We start from the raw sequence: 15,499 nt of genomic DNA on the forward strand, positions 1-15,499 counted from the left end.
TATACTGTAAAACCATTTAAGCAACTGATATTTGAACACAGCAGCAAAACATTTAGACATGCAATATAAAAGTAGCCAGAGTCATATATTCTTTATCCTCTGCGAGGAGCCGAGACATCCATAATGTACACACAACCCAATCCCCTGGGAATAGTAAGAGAAGGTGAGTTGACTAGATTACTTATATTAAGGAAAGAGGAATTTCCAACACAAAAGGTAGTAAGGGAGGGGATGGGGGGTACTGTACTTATTCCTCGTACCATCGCCATGCCAACTTGTCGGACACTGGATTGTTTTATACAAAAAAAATCCTAAATCTTTTTTACATGATAGCGGTGATTAAATCTGGCAACTTGTAAAACTTCCTGCTATAACATCCTACTGCCCTCCCAACACATGACAGCAAAACCAAAATAGCAGGCCCAGATCGGTTGTTGTCCACCTCTTAAACATTCAAGGAGTCACTGCAGGATCTAGTGTGTGTGTGTGTGTGGGAGTTTGGCTCGCCTGCTCTTGTGAAAAGTGTGCATCTGTGGGAGTCGAGTGTGTGAGTCAGCTATGAATCATGCATTTTTCGGCGGCACTCAAGCACATGCGTGCATGCACAAATAATATTTTCCATCCATCCATTTTCTTTACCGCTTATCCTCACAAGGGTCCGCATTGTTGATTTCCTCCTCCTGGAGCCTGTCGCAGGTATCTTCGGGCAGGAGGCGGGGTACAACCTGAACCGGTCGACAGCCAATCGCAGGGCACATAGAAACAAACAACCATTCACACTCACATTCACACCTACGGGCAATTTAGAGTCTACAATCAACCTACCACGCATGTTTTTGGGATGTTGGAGGAAACCGGAGAGCCCGGAGAAAACCCACCCAGGCACGGGGAGAACATGCAAACTGCACACAGGCGGGGCCGGGATTTGAACCCTGGTCCCTACAACTGTGAGGCAGATGTGCTAACCAGTCGTCCACCGTGCCGGCCAAATAATATTTTCTGTAGCAAAATAAAGTTGTATACGTTGAACCCCCGCTATATCTTTTGGGTTATTACAGCACACCTTTTGAGAGGCAAAGACGTATTGTTTTATCCTCTACTTCTATGTGTTGTTTGAAGGTTTAGCATTACCCTAATATTTATGCTAATCTCTGTCAGCCTGTGTGATGTTTTGCATTATTTTTTTTAGCATTCCTTAGCCTTTATTTATTTACCCACTTTGTGTTTGTTGTGAACTTCTTTGTCTATGGTGTTATTTCTTTCTTGCTTTGTACAGCCCTTTGGTGCACTGCGCTTGCTTTTAAAGTGCTTAACAAATAAAGTTGGATTGAATAAGTTACCGTTCATGTTCAAGTTTTTAAAATTTTTAAATCAGTACAGTACTTGTACAGTAAACTGAATTAGACAGACATAAGGTGGTAACAGGACGTTCATGCAATGCATATACTGTATATATTGGATTGTTGACGATATAACTGACAATTTATGAGTAAATTTTACTGAGAGCCGACTTGGGCCCCAATGTGAACGGACAAGAATGGGGAAAAATTAACCTCGCCTTATGCATTTGAGGTTGATTTCCTCCACTAAACTCCCCTGAGCACTCATTGACAGTAACCTTTGAATGAACACAATTCTGGCTACGACATAGAAGTAAATCTCTACAAGAACCTTTTGTGTGATTGCCGTGCTGCCATTGTATATTTATGTGCGTTCCACTCCGAATGTGGGCATGTGTGCACTCAGCGACGCCACTCACAATTTGCTTCATCGGTATTCAGGGGCATTCGCGCCGTCGCAATAACCGACGTCGATTACGAGGCCGACTTTGGCCGCGGAGTGCATCTTCACTCCCCTACTATGCCTTCTGCTTGTGAGCCTCTTTCAGCAGCAGAGTAACACTCTGTGCCCGTGAGAGCCAACATTGTTTTAATCGGCTTCACGTCTACTGGGAGGCGCTATTAACACTCAATAAAACACTCGCTGGGAGTGCATTAAAAATAGCAGCGAAGGTGGCTGGAAAAAAAACACGAGCTACTTTGCTTAACCCTTACCTCCTGTACGGGTCAAATTTGACCTGGTTTGGACAATTACAGCAATAAAAATCCAGTGGTGCCTTGAGAAACGTCTTTAATGACCAAGATCTTAATGCAAAACACTCAAATCATCTTTCCCCATTGAAATGAATGCAGGGTTGCTGCAGATTAAAGCTGAAGTTTCAGCATCACCCCCAAAATACAAACATTTTTAACATTTGTTTTAAACAGTGAACTCTAAACAGTGAAAGAATATCATATTTAGGGTATTTTCTTATCTGTCAAATGTCCATAAGGGTGTGTGTGTGTGTTACTGTTTGTGTGATATGGTGTGTGTGTGTGTGTCTGTGTGTGTAAGCGCGCTTGCATTTTAACAGCAGCTTTATGAATTTTCCTCCGCGCTCTTTCCTTCCTTGTGTTTGCATCTGGCTTGGAGGGGTTTTGACAGATGAGTGTGTTATGGAGCTCGGGCTTGGAGCAGCAGGGGAAATCAATGCTTGCTCCTTCACAGAAAGAGTGTGTGCATGTGTGTGTGTTTATGGGCTTGTATGTGCGTACTTGCCCTCCACCGGGCATGTTTGCTCCGAGGTCAGGGGCTGGATACATTCATTGTTTTGGCAGTCCGGCAGCGCAGCACAGCAGCTCGGTCAGCAAAGCGTCACCGCACAACTGCACGCACACACACACACACAATTTGAGAGCGAGGGAGCCTCACAACAGGTCACATAAGAAAACATTTAATTTGTCAAGATGTTTGTGAGTGATACAACAAACTGCAGCTTGACCTTTGTTGTTTTCCGTGAGGCTAAACACATGTACAGTCGTACACATGTACAGTCGTACCTTGACTTAAGAGTGCCCCAATTTAAGTTTTTTTCCAGTTACGAGCCGTCAGTTGGTTGATTTTTTTTTGGTTTGGTTTGTGTGTGTTACGAGCCAAACTTTTACTGACAGATCACTCGTATGAAGTGGGGGGGAAACAAAAAAAAACAAAAAACAGCCTTGAGGCACTTCCAGTCATTTGTTGAACAAGACAACTAGCCAAACAGACAAATATAAAATGAAAACACTTGCAGAGAGCATGGAGCAGACACGCACACTAACAGCATTGTAAATGGCCAATCAGAGCTGGAGTCAGAGCTCATGATGTCACTCACTAGATCAGTCCCTACTAAAAGGCCAAGAAACGAATACTGTACTGTACTTAACTCTGTGTGTGTGCGTGTGTGTGTGTTGCAGGCTTGGACGACTGCCTGCAGCAGTACGTGTGTGTGTTTGAGCGCGGTGGCGTGTGCGGCGAGAGGCTGCTGCGAATCAGCCACGCCGAGCTGGAGGACCTGGGTGTGTCCCGCATCGGACACCAGGAGCTCATACTGGAGGCCGTCGACCTGCTCTGTGCACTGGTAATGTGTCTGATCCCCAGCTAGGAAAACCTTTGGCTCAAGGCACACCTTGGTTTTAAAACGGACATTTGTAGGTACAAAAAAATAAAGAAAGAAAGAAAAGAAAAAATGTGTGTGTATAATATGTTAACAAAATTATTTTAATAAAAATTGATTTTCCTTTTTACAATTAATTTTATTACAATTAATTTATCAATTATTCACTCTCTCTTTCAGCTTGAACAGACATTTAATCAAATAAATACAGAAAATAAAATTTTATGTAAAATTGTTCATTTTATTAATGTTTTTTATTTAGATAATTTATAATAAATTTAGCGCCACGGTTACCACATCTGCCTCACAGTTCTGAAGACCGGGGTTCAAATCCCAGCCCCGCCTGTGTGGAGTTTGCATGTTCTCCCCGTGCCTGCGTGGGTTTTCTCTGAGTACTCCGGTTTCCTCCTACATCCTAAAAACATGCATGGTAGGTTAATTGAAGACTCTAAATTGCCCGTAGGTGTGAATGTGAGTGTAAGTGGTTGTTTGTTTCTATGTGCCCCGCGATTGGCTGGCGACCGGTTCAGGGAGTATCCCGCCTCCCGCCCGAAGATAGCTGGGATAGGCTCCAGCAGCCCTTGTGAGGATAAGTGGAATGGAAGATGAATGAATGAACAATAAATCTATTGTAAATAATTGGAATTTATCTAACCAATTAGTTAATGAGATAAATGAATAGAAAATAATACAAAAGGAAAAAAGACATTTTAATGAAACAATTTTCAGGAAACTCGCTATGAGGCAGAGGAGGACAGAGCCAAACACCGGCCAGAACGCACACACGAGAACTGGCCCACTGTTACACATACACGCATGCAAACACACACGCATGCAAACACACACGCATGCACACACACGCACGCACACACACACACACACACACACACACACACACACACACTTGTCGGCGAGATAATGCCAACTGTTACGTATACACTTGCCGGCAAGACGACGGCACACTTGCTGGAAATATCAGGCCTGCCCTTACACGTGCACTCACAACCCACTGTTAAGCATACACTTGCTGGCGAGATGTTGGTCGTCATGGTAACAGAAGCTGGACTTGTCATTGAACCAGCAGTATATGGACAGGGAAGAAAGCTGGCTCACTTGCCTAAAAAAAGCTAATTTCAGAAAGATCTTTTTTTTTTTTTTTTTTAATCCTCAGGGTATTTTGATTAAATTAAGACACATTGGAACTGTTTTAAAGTGATAAAAAAATGCATAATGTCTGCTTTAAAATATAGTGTCTAAGAACCATCACTGGACAGTTATACCATAAATAAAATGGTGGCTATCTTTGTGCATTAAACAGAATTCCGGCCTGGAGACGGAGAGCGTCAGAACGCTGGCCCACAAGCTGGGCGCCTCGGCCAAAAACCTGCAGAACTTCATTTCGGGTCGGCGTCGCAGCAGCCAATCAGAGAGCAGGACGTCACGGCGGCTCCCTAACGACCTGCTTACCTCCGTGGTCGACCTCATCACTGCTGCCAAGAGCCTGCTAGCGTGGCTCGACAGGTGAGAGTCAGACTGACCTCAGACACCTTTTATACTTTTTACTAATACTTGAAGGATACAGTGAACCCCCATTTATAGCAGTGGATACCAACTCACAATATATATTAGCCCTCCCACACACTTTTTAAAGTACTCCTTAGTAGTATAGTGATAATTCACAGTGGAAGGATAGTACATAGTACATGGTGCTGCCTTTCCCACAGACTGTACAGGTTCAATTCCTTGTCCAGTCACAAGTATGAACAAAAATATGTGGGCTGTCTCAGGAAGGGTACCCAGTGAAAAACACAAAACAAAAAAAAGCTCTGCCCCCCAAAAAAAAAAAAAATCATAAGAGGCAGAGAGCGTTCTTGCTTCAAGCTGTTTATTTCTCACTCTCAGTTGGAAATTACTTTCAGAAGAGAATTAAACACTGTATATTTAAGCTAACTTTTGTTAACAAAATTCCGCTAGCTTAAGGCTATAACATATAAGACGAAAAAGCCATAGTTGGGCTAATGGGAATTAGCATCAATGGTACGGTCATTATAAACCTTCAAACAACTGCTACTTTAGGATACATGGAGCAGCAACACATACATACAAACTATTACTGGAGCTAAATAGGGGACCTTCTCTGCCTCTTTTTCTTGCATTTTATTACGCTGCATTTACTCCATAAAGCTCAGCGCTGCCAGGCATGTTGTGGAGGCGCACAACTCTAAAGTCAGACTTGCCTGCAGTAAAAACCCATAAAAAAAAATAAAAAAACCGATCCCTTTGGATCCCTTGACAATCGAGCAGCACTACAAAACGGCAAACTCACTATATAGTGAAGTGGAGTTTTTGCCTTTCCCAGTGTGCGTCCAATCAGAGTCACCCTGATCCTGTCACTGCAAATCACGCTCTTGCTCAGCAACATGAGGTTAAGATTGATTTAATGCCACCATCTCTTCCTCGTCCTCACTGTCACTTCATTTAATCTTGACTCCACACAACAACAGACACACAAACCAAAGGTCTCCAAATGCCAGACGCCCACTTGTGTCCTCGGGGCCCGACACACACACACACGCACACACACACACACACACACACACACACAAATGGACCGCTCACAGAGAAACACCCACATAATAACACACACACACACCCACATCTGCCTGCACTGACACACACTTATGCAAGTGCACAGGCGGCCGCCCACGTGACAATGATGCAAGTGTAAAACGGCAGCAGGGGGATTGAGAAAAGCGGCTCGCAGCTCTTGATTACCGACACGACTTTAATGTTGCTGCACAGCAGACGCTTTCATACGGCACCAAGGCCTCCGTATCGGCTTGCGAAACTGGAAGTCAGACAATCAATGAAGGAAAGCAAAAGCTTACTTGACACCTTACTGTATGTGGGCAGGCTCCTCTCCCAGTCATCATTTCCAGGCTTGTGTGTCACGCCGTCGTCCGGTTGAAATTTTTTTTGCATCTGTCAGGGAGTGAAAAAAAAAATAAAAAATCACAGTTCATCAATCCTCTCTTTATGTGCACATTAGCGCGCACCTGCCTATGAATTATTAACGGGACATCACAGTGCGTGGGAGGATTTTCGCTGCTATATTACGGGCCGACTCGCTGACGGTTGTCACCGTTAATGTGATTTCAATGGTGCAATAGCTCATGTGTTCAAACTGAATTAACTTAGGCGTACGAGCCCCTTCTCGTAAATAAAGCTAGTGAGAATGTGGACTATTGCCATAGCAACCAGACCCGATAGACACCTAACCCATTCATGTAAAATACCCTAACTGGGATCTAATCTAATGGGATCCAAGGGGACACGAGCTAGCAAGACAACTGCTGTGTTTTTTTGTTTATTTTTTTTTTATTTGGGCCTGAATACCAGTCAGTGCAAAATAATCTCTGTGTTTATAATGATTATTTTACGAAGGAATCTATTTTTGGGGGGGTCTCAACATGCCCCAAAACTGAGTTTTGGCGATCTGACGGTTAGCCGACAGGCTGTGTAGCCTTAGGTTCTGCGTGTATATATAGCACACAACCTCAATAGCGATGACCCACATGGCACACGAGCCGCAGACTTGCCGAATGTGTGAGGGACGGCGGTCCAATGGGAAAATCTGGGTCTCCAGAGCAGTGAAGTGTGTCTCTGCCCTTGTTTTAGTGTTTTTATTGTTTATAACTATGTCACTGTTTGTTTTATTGGTTTTAATTGTTGTTTTAATGTACCACTGCAGTCAGTAGCACACACTAATTTCTTGAATGTGCTAATTCAAGTGGAGGACACACTGTAACTATGCTACTTTTTTTTTTTTTTTTTTTTTGCTGTTTACGGAAACTGCTGGCGTCTAAATCCAAGAGGGAGATGACAAGCAGACAGCGTGCCGCCGATAATTTGTTGCGTTTCAAAGAACAGGACGACCCATTGATCTGCGTCCACCCAGAACTGTGCATGAGCTTCATTGTTCATCGCGCACCTGAGACTCGTCTCGGAATAGAAATTGGCCTTGAAGGAGCCAATCGGCATTCTCAGATATTGATAAGAGCCTTGCTGATATTTGGAACTGTGCAGTCCACCTGCAGATGGATAAAGTATAGCTAGCTTTGGTGATAAAATAACACAAATACATTTTGGACAAGCATTAGAGTTGAGTTGATGCCGATTTTTACATGCATTAAATGTCTAAACAGGGGCTCCTTAATTTACGACGGCGTTATGTTCCTACTGTGGTGACTAAGTCAGTGGTTCTCAAGCTTTTTACATCGAGTAGCACCAAGTAGTATTATTGTAAGCCACAGTAACATTATGTACAGTTTGAACAATGCATTGAAATTTTTTTTCCCGAATAAATGTTTGAAAATAAAGGCTTATAAAAGGTACAAGCAAATGTATTGTACCTTAAAGTTAAATACAACTGAACTGAGGGGGTGGTCTGCACTCTTTTGAGCTTCATGCAACGTATTAAAAATTTGGATCTTTCTAAGGTACCGACATATAGTAACCAAAATATGCTAATGCTTTTAATGCTCAAAGCTGAGAATTGCTATCTTGAAATTTTAACCACTCTTATACTGGCTACTTTAGACTGTGGGGGTGTACCTAATCAGGTGTCTCGTGAGTGTATGTTGTGCACGTTTTGTAGCGCCCTTTTCTCGTCCCTGTGTGCACATGATCAAACGCAGCGGGAACATTTTGAAGAGCGTTATCTGCTTCTCTGCAGGTCTCCTTTCGCTGCGGTGGCAGACTACTCAGTAACCCGAAATAATGTCATCCAGCTCTGCCTGGAGCTCACCACCATTGTGCAGCAGGTTGGTGGAATCGTTCATGTATACGTGTGTGTGTGTGTGTGCTGTCAGCTTTTATAGTGTGTTGCTGTTGTGTTTATCAGCCTTTTCTCCCTCACGGGTTGAAAGACGATGAAGTGGTAATGCTGATGGAAGACTTTGCTTATACAAGCTTGGTGAACAAAAAAACTTGACCTCTGACCCCGCGTGTAAGGGCAGTTGTTTGAGCCAGGTCCACACAAGAGCTTAACTCACAGTTAAATGACAACAACAAATGCATTTGGACAAACTGCTTTTGCTGTTTGTGTGCTTGCAGTGTGTCTTTGGGGATTGATGTGCTTATGAATAAAAGACAAACCTGCCCGTTTGTGCGTTTGCGTGGGACTGTTTTTATTTGCCAGCGCGCAGGTGAAGGGTTCACTAAGGCAAGGCGCAGACGGCATATGTTGGTGTGTTGTCGTTGTGTGGACGCGCGCCACTTTCACATTCTTGAACATTTGTGTGCCCTACAGGACTGTACGGTGTTTGAGACGGAGAATAAAATCTTGCATGTGGTGAGTCTGCCATTCTTGGCCAGCTGTGGCTTGTTTGCTCCAGCTTCACATTTAAGTAAACACAGAAAATAGAAAGTTTTGAAAAAAGAAATCTGCTGATTTAGTGTCATGGCAAGATGCTTTTTCTTTCATTTAAAGTGATAAATGCATGTATTTTGCAAAGAAAGAAGATGTGAAAATTTAATATACCTTTCGAGGGTTCATGCATATCTTCAAGCACTTTCGATATTCATTTTTAAATAATTTTAACGCCTTGGTTTCGATAAAGTCCATGAATAAATTTAAAACGAAAGAAAATAATACCCACAATTCAACACAATTGTATTTTGCTAGATTCAATTAATATTTGTGTCTAACAAAATGAGACTGCTTGACATGAACAGTTTAAATAATGCCAATGCATACTCATTATTAAATCCATATTTAAAATGTCTTTAATGTCAGTTCAATTGTTTTGAGTGCATACTGATTATTAATTCCTTATTTTACTTTGTCATAACACATTTAAAGAGGTACTATGCTGTAAAAAAATAATTCCTAAGAGCAGAGGGAGTCAACGAAAGATTAAAAGGGTAACACATTAATGTACATTAAGCACACTTCGCCCTTGCAAAAAAAAAGTTATTTAGTCATTGCTGTACATTTTATGATTTCAAGCACTTTATCCATAATTAAAGCAAAACAAAATTGTAACATTAAGATTCAAGAGTTTTCAAGACTGTCCAGGCCTTGTATGAATGAACGACATATTGAATCGTCTGGGTTTAAAAGTAGATAAAGATGAAGATTAGGATTGTATATGTAAACACCACAAGAGTCAAACAAAAGTCTGCTAGCTTAATGCTAATATATCATATGAAACGCCATAAACATGCTAATGGGAATGAGCATCGATGTTATGGTAATTATAACACTTCAAACAACTGCTACTTTAACAAACAGAACAGCAACACATTCAAATGTTCATGATAACTACATAACGGGCTAAAGTCTTCTGACCTGTCATTTTGTACGCTTCAGTGCAAGACTCTGTCCGGGGTGTGCGAGCACATCGTGTGCGTGTCGTCGGATCCGCTGGTGTCTCAGTCGACCCACCTGGAGCTGGTCCACCTCACCAACGTCAAAGCCTCCGACGGCCTGGTAACCGTGACAGTTTCTGATGCAGCAATTCAACAAAAAAACATTCGAATGACATGAGCTATACCAGTACAACACAATGTGCTCTATCAATCGGTCGGTCAAAGTGAGCATTATTATCATGATAAGTCAAAATGGTTGACTCTTTCATCAGGGAATGTACATCAAGTCGACCTACGACGGTCTTCATGTGATCACGGGGACGACGGAGGGGGTGAGAATCTCTCTGATGCATAAATAAAACGAATAACATGTAACAGCCAAGAAATGAATAGAGCAATGTGTGTCTGTGGCCGCGCGCCAGACGTTGAGGGATCTTGTAACCCGTTTCCAAGAATATCTCCGAGCTGACGTCATATTAGGTCGCATAGCGGTGACATCAGAGTGCATGAGTGCCGTTAACTTTCTCGCTCGTGCCAAGCGACGATCCATACTCTCGCCGGTGTCGACTCACACGTTTTGTCTTTCTGCGGCTCCTTGCGGGCTTGTAGTCTCCGGCCGACCGCTGTAAGAAGATCCACGCGGGAGATGAAGTCATTCAAGTCAATCACCAGACTGTGGTAAGGTTTGTGCGAGTCGATGTAAAGATAAAAAAGTTCAAAAGAATTCAAGAAGGTCATTGTGTGTCTTTACAATGTGGAGAGATGTACACCGAAGAGCCAAAAGGAACCGAGATCCAATACAAAAGCGCTTTCAAAATTTGTGGCTTCAAATAAGAATGACTCGCCTTTGGGAGATTATCCGGTTGCATTTTGATTCGTGGTGCCTCAATGTTAATATTTTAACAGTAATGTTGACAAAGTTGAACAAAATAAAATAACAGTGCATATTTATATGAAAAAAAAACCAAAAATAATTACCCCTAAGAAAAAACATGGCATTTAAAGGAGCCTACAAAGGACGAAGTCCCTGAATTGGGACATGAGGAATAAAGATTGTTAACTGTAAACAAAACATTATTGACTTTGCAAAGGCAGAATTTTTTATTGGATTTCATTAGATCGTGCAGCCAGTGAGTATCTGGTCAAACGGAGGGTAGATTATATAAGTAAATTCTATAGATAGTCTCTCCACCTCCAATCATCAAGCATCACGACTCGCAATTCCGCCTCACGCAAAGCCGCCCGTGTCTCTCCGCGCCTTCCGCAGGTGGGCTGGCAGCTCCGCAACCTGGTGGGCTCTCTGCGGGCCGACAAGGGCGTGGTGTCCCTGACGCTGAAGAAGCGCCCACAGAGCACGCTCAGCTCGGCCCCGGCACTGCTCAAGAACATGCGCTGGAAGCCGCTGGCCCTGCAGGTAGGACGCACGCGCGTTCTCTACCTTTTATAGACTTTATCAAAACGGCGCGTTGGCCCACTTTGGTACCGCAGGGGCCTGCACGAGCCTCAGCTAATGCGTGTAATTAGGTCAGAGCGCTGGCTTTGTTTGCCGAATGATTCACTGATTCACACCAGAGGAAATGAGGAGGCAGATGAGCAACCGTCCATTGACATTCCCACTGTTGTCGTGAATTAGCACATGTAAATTCCTAATTAACTCGGATTACACACACTAACACGATACCGCTCTCTGTTAGCCGGCTGCGGTAAGAAAACATTGCGGGTGTTTTAGTATCCCATCCAAGTATTTCCTAATCCTGAAAAACCAAACAACTGCAACGTAAAAGTTATGAACTTGGTCATGGAACAAATTCAACTTGCAAAGTTAAGGAACCACGGTTCAGAGATCCCCCGCTATACTGCGGTTCAGCATTCACGCCCCCGCAATACCGTAGATTTTTTTGTGGAACATTCCAAGGCACTTTTCAGCCGCCGATTGAAAGCCAGGAGACTTTTTCAACACTTTATAACGCATATTTATCTTAAATTCATTATTTTGTCCTTGACTACTTGTGGGCTTATTTACATCTTGCCCAACATTGTTTACGTGGCGTTTACAGCATCTGCAAATCCACCCCATTAAACTGCAGAACGCAATGTTTTCACTACCCATAAAAGTGACTGCGAGAAACCAGGAATTACGAGCCTGAATAAAACAGTACAGGTTTAGTTAGAATATCAAAATCCAGCCAATTGTGCACCCACAAATGAAAGTTCGAGCCCTTGCATCAGAGGTCCCTCAAACATCGTTTTCAGCACTGTGTGATCTTTTTCCAAATATTAACTTTTCATTTTCCTTTTTCCAGCCAACCAGAAGCCCGGGCAGCAGCTCGGCCACACCATTGGGCACCCCCACCAAGACCTCCGCCCTCCAGGACCTTTACATTCCACCTCCACCCATGGAGCCATACACGCCCAGGTCTGTTAAGGAAGAATATTTTGGGTACTGTTTGTTGTTATGCATCATCTTTTAACAGACAATTGCTGTATTGTTTTTTTTCTGACAATTTAAGAGTTCCTAGGTGTCCTAATATAATGTCACTGACATTATTTTATCAGAATACACGAAGGATAAACTAAGTACTTACAACTATTTACAACATCCACTCGATTAATCCTCATCACCCAGGAGTGGCGCTGGATTGATTTAGATTTTTTATACAGGAAAGCAGGGGAAGAAAAAAAAAAAAAGCTTTTGTCATCGTTTTCGGATCAGGTCATCAGTTGACGTTGATTTTCACCTATCGCAGCTGGGTCTGGAACGCAACTCCCACAATGAACGGGGGATAAATCTATTTGCAAACTGTAATAGTAAATTATCCATAATGTCTCCTTTAACGCTCTTTTTGCGCTGTTGCTGCAGAGACGAGACAGTCACCTTTTCCGGAGACGAGGCGTCTCGCGGCCACAGCGGCGTGACCAAGAGATCAGATTCGCCGAACTCCTTCCTGGATCAAGAATCCCGGCGGCGAGAAGAGGACGAGCCGGTTTACTGCACCACCCCAACATATGGTAAGCACTTATGAGTAGTGTTGGATCGGGGCAACGAGTTCGTTCTCATTTGTCTGAATTGAGCCACTCGACAAAAACAATCACAAGGATGAGAACGCAGGATGAGGCTCTCACTGTGAATGGCGGCTGCTTGCAGGCAGGCTCAGGCCCATCTCCATGCCTGTGGAGTGCAACTGGGGGGGCGACTACGAAGACCCCGCCAAGCTTCACCGTGAAAGCCGCAGAGGTGAGTCAGTGTTGGCTCACCTCGTCATGAGGCCTACAAAGGTTCTCGTCCCTCCGTTTTACAGAAAAAAGTTAAAGAAAAAAAAAAGTGAATTCAGAGATTTGTTTCTAAATATGTTACACATATTTGACGATAACTGCTGAAAACATTCAAAGACTGATGGCACTATTGAATTTTCGAGATATAGTGCAATTTCAGTTTTCCAGATTTTTCCTCCATGTCACTACTGTTCCTGTTTCCCCCCCCCCCCCCCCCCCGACTTTCAGTATAAGATCCTAAAATCTCAATCAATCATGATTTGAACCACAGTTGGCATTCACTCTCTACATCTACGTCTTTTTACATCACGGAAGTTGAAAAAAGCTTATTTTGACAAAGGAAGGAGTAGAATGTACAGATATCCGTTTTCAAATGTGTAAAAGCACAAAGTTGTGAGAAAAACACATTCTCAAGTAAATCAAAGATACCTGAAAAATCTACTTAAGTACAGTAACTAAGTATTTGTACTTCATTCCTTTCCATCACTGGAGATCAGCGCACGTCTATGTTCTCTAATTCTCTCTGTGATTAGCATAAGCCACAACATGGAAAGAGGGCAAGAGGTGGCTGGCACAAAGGCCCAAAAAAAAAAATAATCAAAGACAAACTGCCTGGCTGCATGGGATAAAAATATAATTCATACAAAGAGATAGAGGGATGAGAACAGGATGAGAAGAACTGTAAAGAGAAAAAGAAAGAAAATTCTTCCTGGCCTCCACCTGAATCACTCACACAGTTGCCATGGCGACGCTGACAGCAGCTCTTGTCGCTTCTCTTGGCTGTCCGCTCGCTGCCTAGCAACCAGGCCACCGCGGGGAGGGACGAGTGGTATCACAGAGGTAGCGAAACCCCGACATCCTCTCCAGTGGCACCTTGGATGAGAACACACACACACACGCACACACATACACTAGCTCCTTGTCATCTGTCATACGGTATTTAGTCTTCATCGTTTCACACAGTACTGTATTTAACCCCTATATACCATTCATTTATACGCAATACACATCTACATCACATTATACACACACAATATCGCACACACACACACGATAAAGATGATTCTGATTTTCCATGCACAATTAGTATGTTCCAGTTTAAGAATGTCCTCATAATAATTGACTATATCAAATTATGAACAGATCTTTTAAAAAACATTAATAAATGGGTGGTTAGTCCTTAAATCCACCTAAAGCACTTCAACAACTTTAATTTTGAATATAGAAAACTGTAACAGCACAGTGGAATTGTGGTTTGCACGTCTGTCTCACAATTCTGAGGTTTGCGGTTCAAATCTTGGCTCAGACCTTCCTGTGTGGATTTTTCTCTGGGTCCACAATCATGCATGTTAACTTTATTGAAGACTCCAAATTGTCTACAGGTGTAAATGCTCGTCTATATGTGCTGTGATTGACCTTTCACCTAAAGTCAGCTGGGACAGGCTGGATCCAGCTCACCCAGAAAATATACGGCTGGATGAATCAAAGTCCCTGATGAGCCTTAATATGCGGGCCTTCCCCTAATTTGTTGTTGGCTCCGCAGAGACGTCGTTGATGCGTTACGTGGGCCTGACGGGCGGCGGCGGCGGAGCGGAAGAGCGGGCCGTCTCCGACGACTACACCTCCCACACGGCACGCCCGGGCAAGCGGACCAACGAAACGGCCAAACGCACTAAAAGGCGGAGCCACCACAGCCAGAGCCCATCCCACTACATCCTCCAAGCCAATCAGAGAGAGTCGCCACCCAGGGACCCCGCCTCCATTTACCACGTAAGATGCTTTGAGTTTATATGATGATGTGAACTGAAACGAAACAAATAGATCTGTCACATAATAAAAATAATATCCATTTGCATTTTCTTCTGTGGAACCTATCCTTAGCTTTTCACTGAAAATGTTTTGTGACATTTCTATTATGTTCTAGGATGCCACAAGATGGTGCCAAAGCCCTGGCTAATAGTAAAGTAGTAATTGGTGTCAAGGAACTATGTTGAAGAGATGCATCTCAACAAAGAGACTAACATATTTGTATGTCAGGGAGGAGCTAAGTTTAGCCTGGGTTGTTAGTAGAAGTTACAAGAGTCTTAGCTGCATGTACATGTACATTTATTTAAATAATTTATTTTTAGGGGTAATGTTTTAAGTTTGAAATCATATTAAAGTGTTTTGGGGGTCATCGTTATATCATTCTAAAAGTGTGGTACACATACCACTAGCTGTACGCAGGCTCCCTCTAGTGGTAGGCGAAGAATCACTGAATTAAATGTTCAAACTGCCTAATTGTACTGTGGCTTAAGCTTTTTTTTTTTTTTTTAAATAATAAAATAAAATATCAAGTACACCATGTTTTAAGTAGAGTTCAGTTATATTAAACTTAAG

The 15,499-nt window shown here is 42.9% G+C and overlaps 1 protein-coding gene and 1 long non-coding RNA gene across 7 annotated transcripts in view; one reads left to right on the forward strand and one right to left on the reverse strand.

The window, feature by feature from the left end:
* cnksr2a (connector enhancer of kinase suppressor of Ras 2a) overlaps nt 1-15,499 on the forward strand; it is a 47,143-nt gene that overhangs the window by 3,205 nt on the left and 28,439 nt on the right. For 4 of the 6 annotated variants that reach the window (XM_061758554.1, XM_061758551.1, XM_061758555.1 and 1 more), the window contains exons 2-13: nt 3,276-3,439; nt 4,794-4,996; nt 8,211-8,298; nt 8,787-8,828; nt 9,849-9,968; nt 10,120-10,179; nt 10,457-10,525; nt 11,115-11,261; nt 12,151-12,263; nt 12,708-12,856; nt 12,993-13,082; nt 14,664-14,890. In XM_061758554.1, coding sequence (XP_061614538.1) covers nt 3,276-3,439; nt 4,794-4,996; nt 8,211-8,298; nt 8,787-8,828; nt 9,849-9,968; nt 10,120-10,179; nt 10,457-10,525; nt 11,115-11,261; nt 12,151-12,263; nt 12,708-12,856; nt 12,993-13,082; nt 14,664-14,890 — 1,472 coding nt within the window. The remainder of the gene's footprint in view (nt 1-3,275; nt 3,440-4,793; nt 4,997-8,210; nt 8,299-8,786; nt 8,829-9,848; nt 9,969-10,119; nt 10,180-10,456; nt 10,526-11,114; nt 11,262-12,150; nt 12,264-12,707; nt 12,857-12,992; nt 13,083-14,663; nt 14,891-15,499) is intronic. The other 2 variants (XM_061758553.1, XM_061758552.1) reach the window with 2 other exon arrangements.
* On the reverse strand, nt 2,222-10,521 carry LOC133470313 (uncharacterized). The gene is made up of 4 exons (XR_009785955.1): nt 10,144-10,521; nt 9,828-9,984; nt 6,364-6,457; nt 2,222-2,705 (listed from the first exon to the last, which is right to left on the reverse strand). It is a non-coding gene; the product is annotated as an uncharacterized LOC133470313 (long non-coding RNA).

The sequence above is a fragment of the Phyllopteryx taeniolatus genome, chromosome 20 (genome assembly GCF_024500385.1).
Source record: "Phyllopteryx taeniolatus isolate TA_2022b chromosome 20, UOR_Ptae_1.2, whole genome shotgun sequence".
NCBI classification, from domain to species: Eukaryota; Metazoa; Chordata; class Actinopteri; order Syngnathiformes; family Syngnathidae; genus Phyllopteryx; species Phyllopteryx taeniolatus.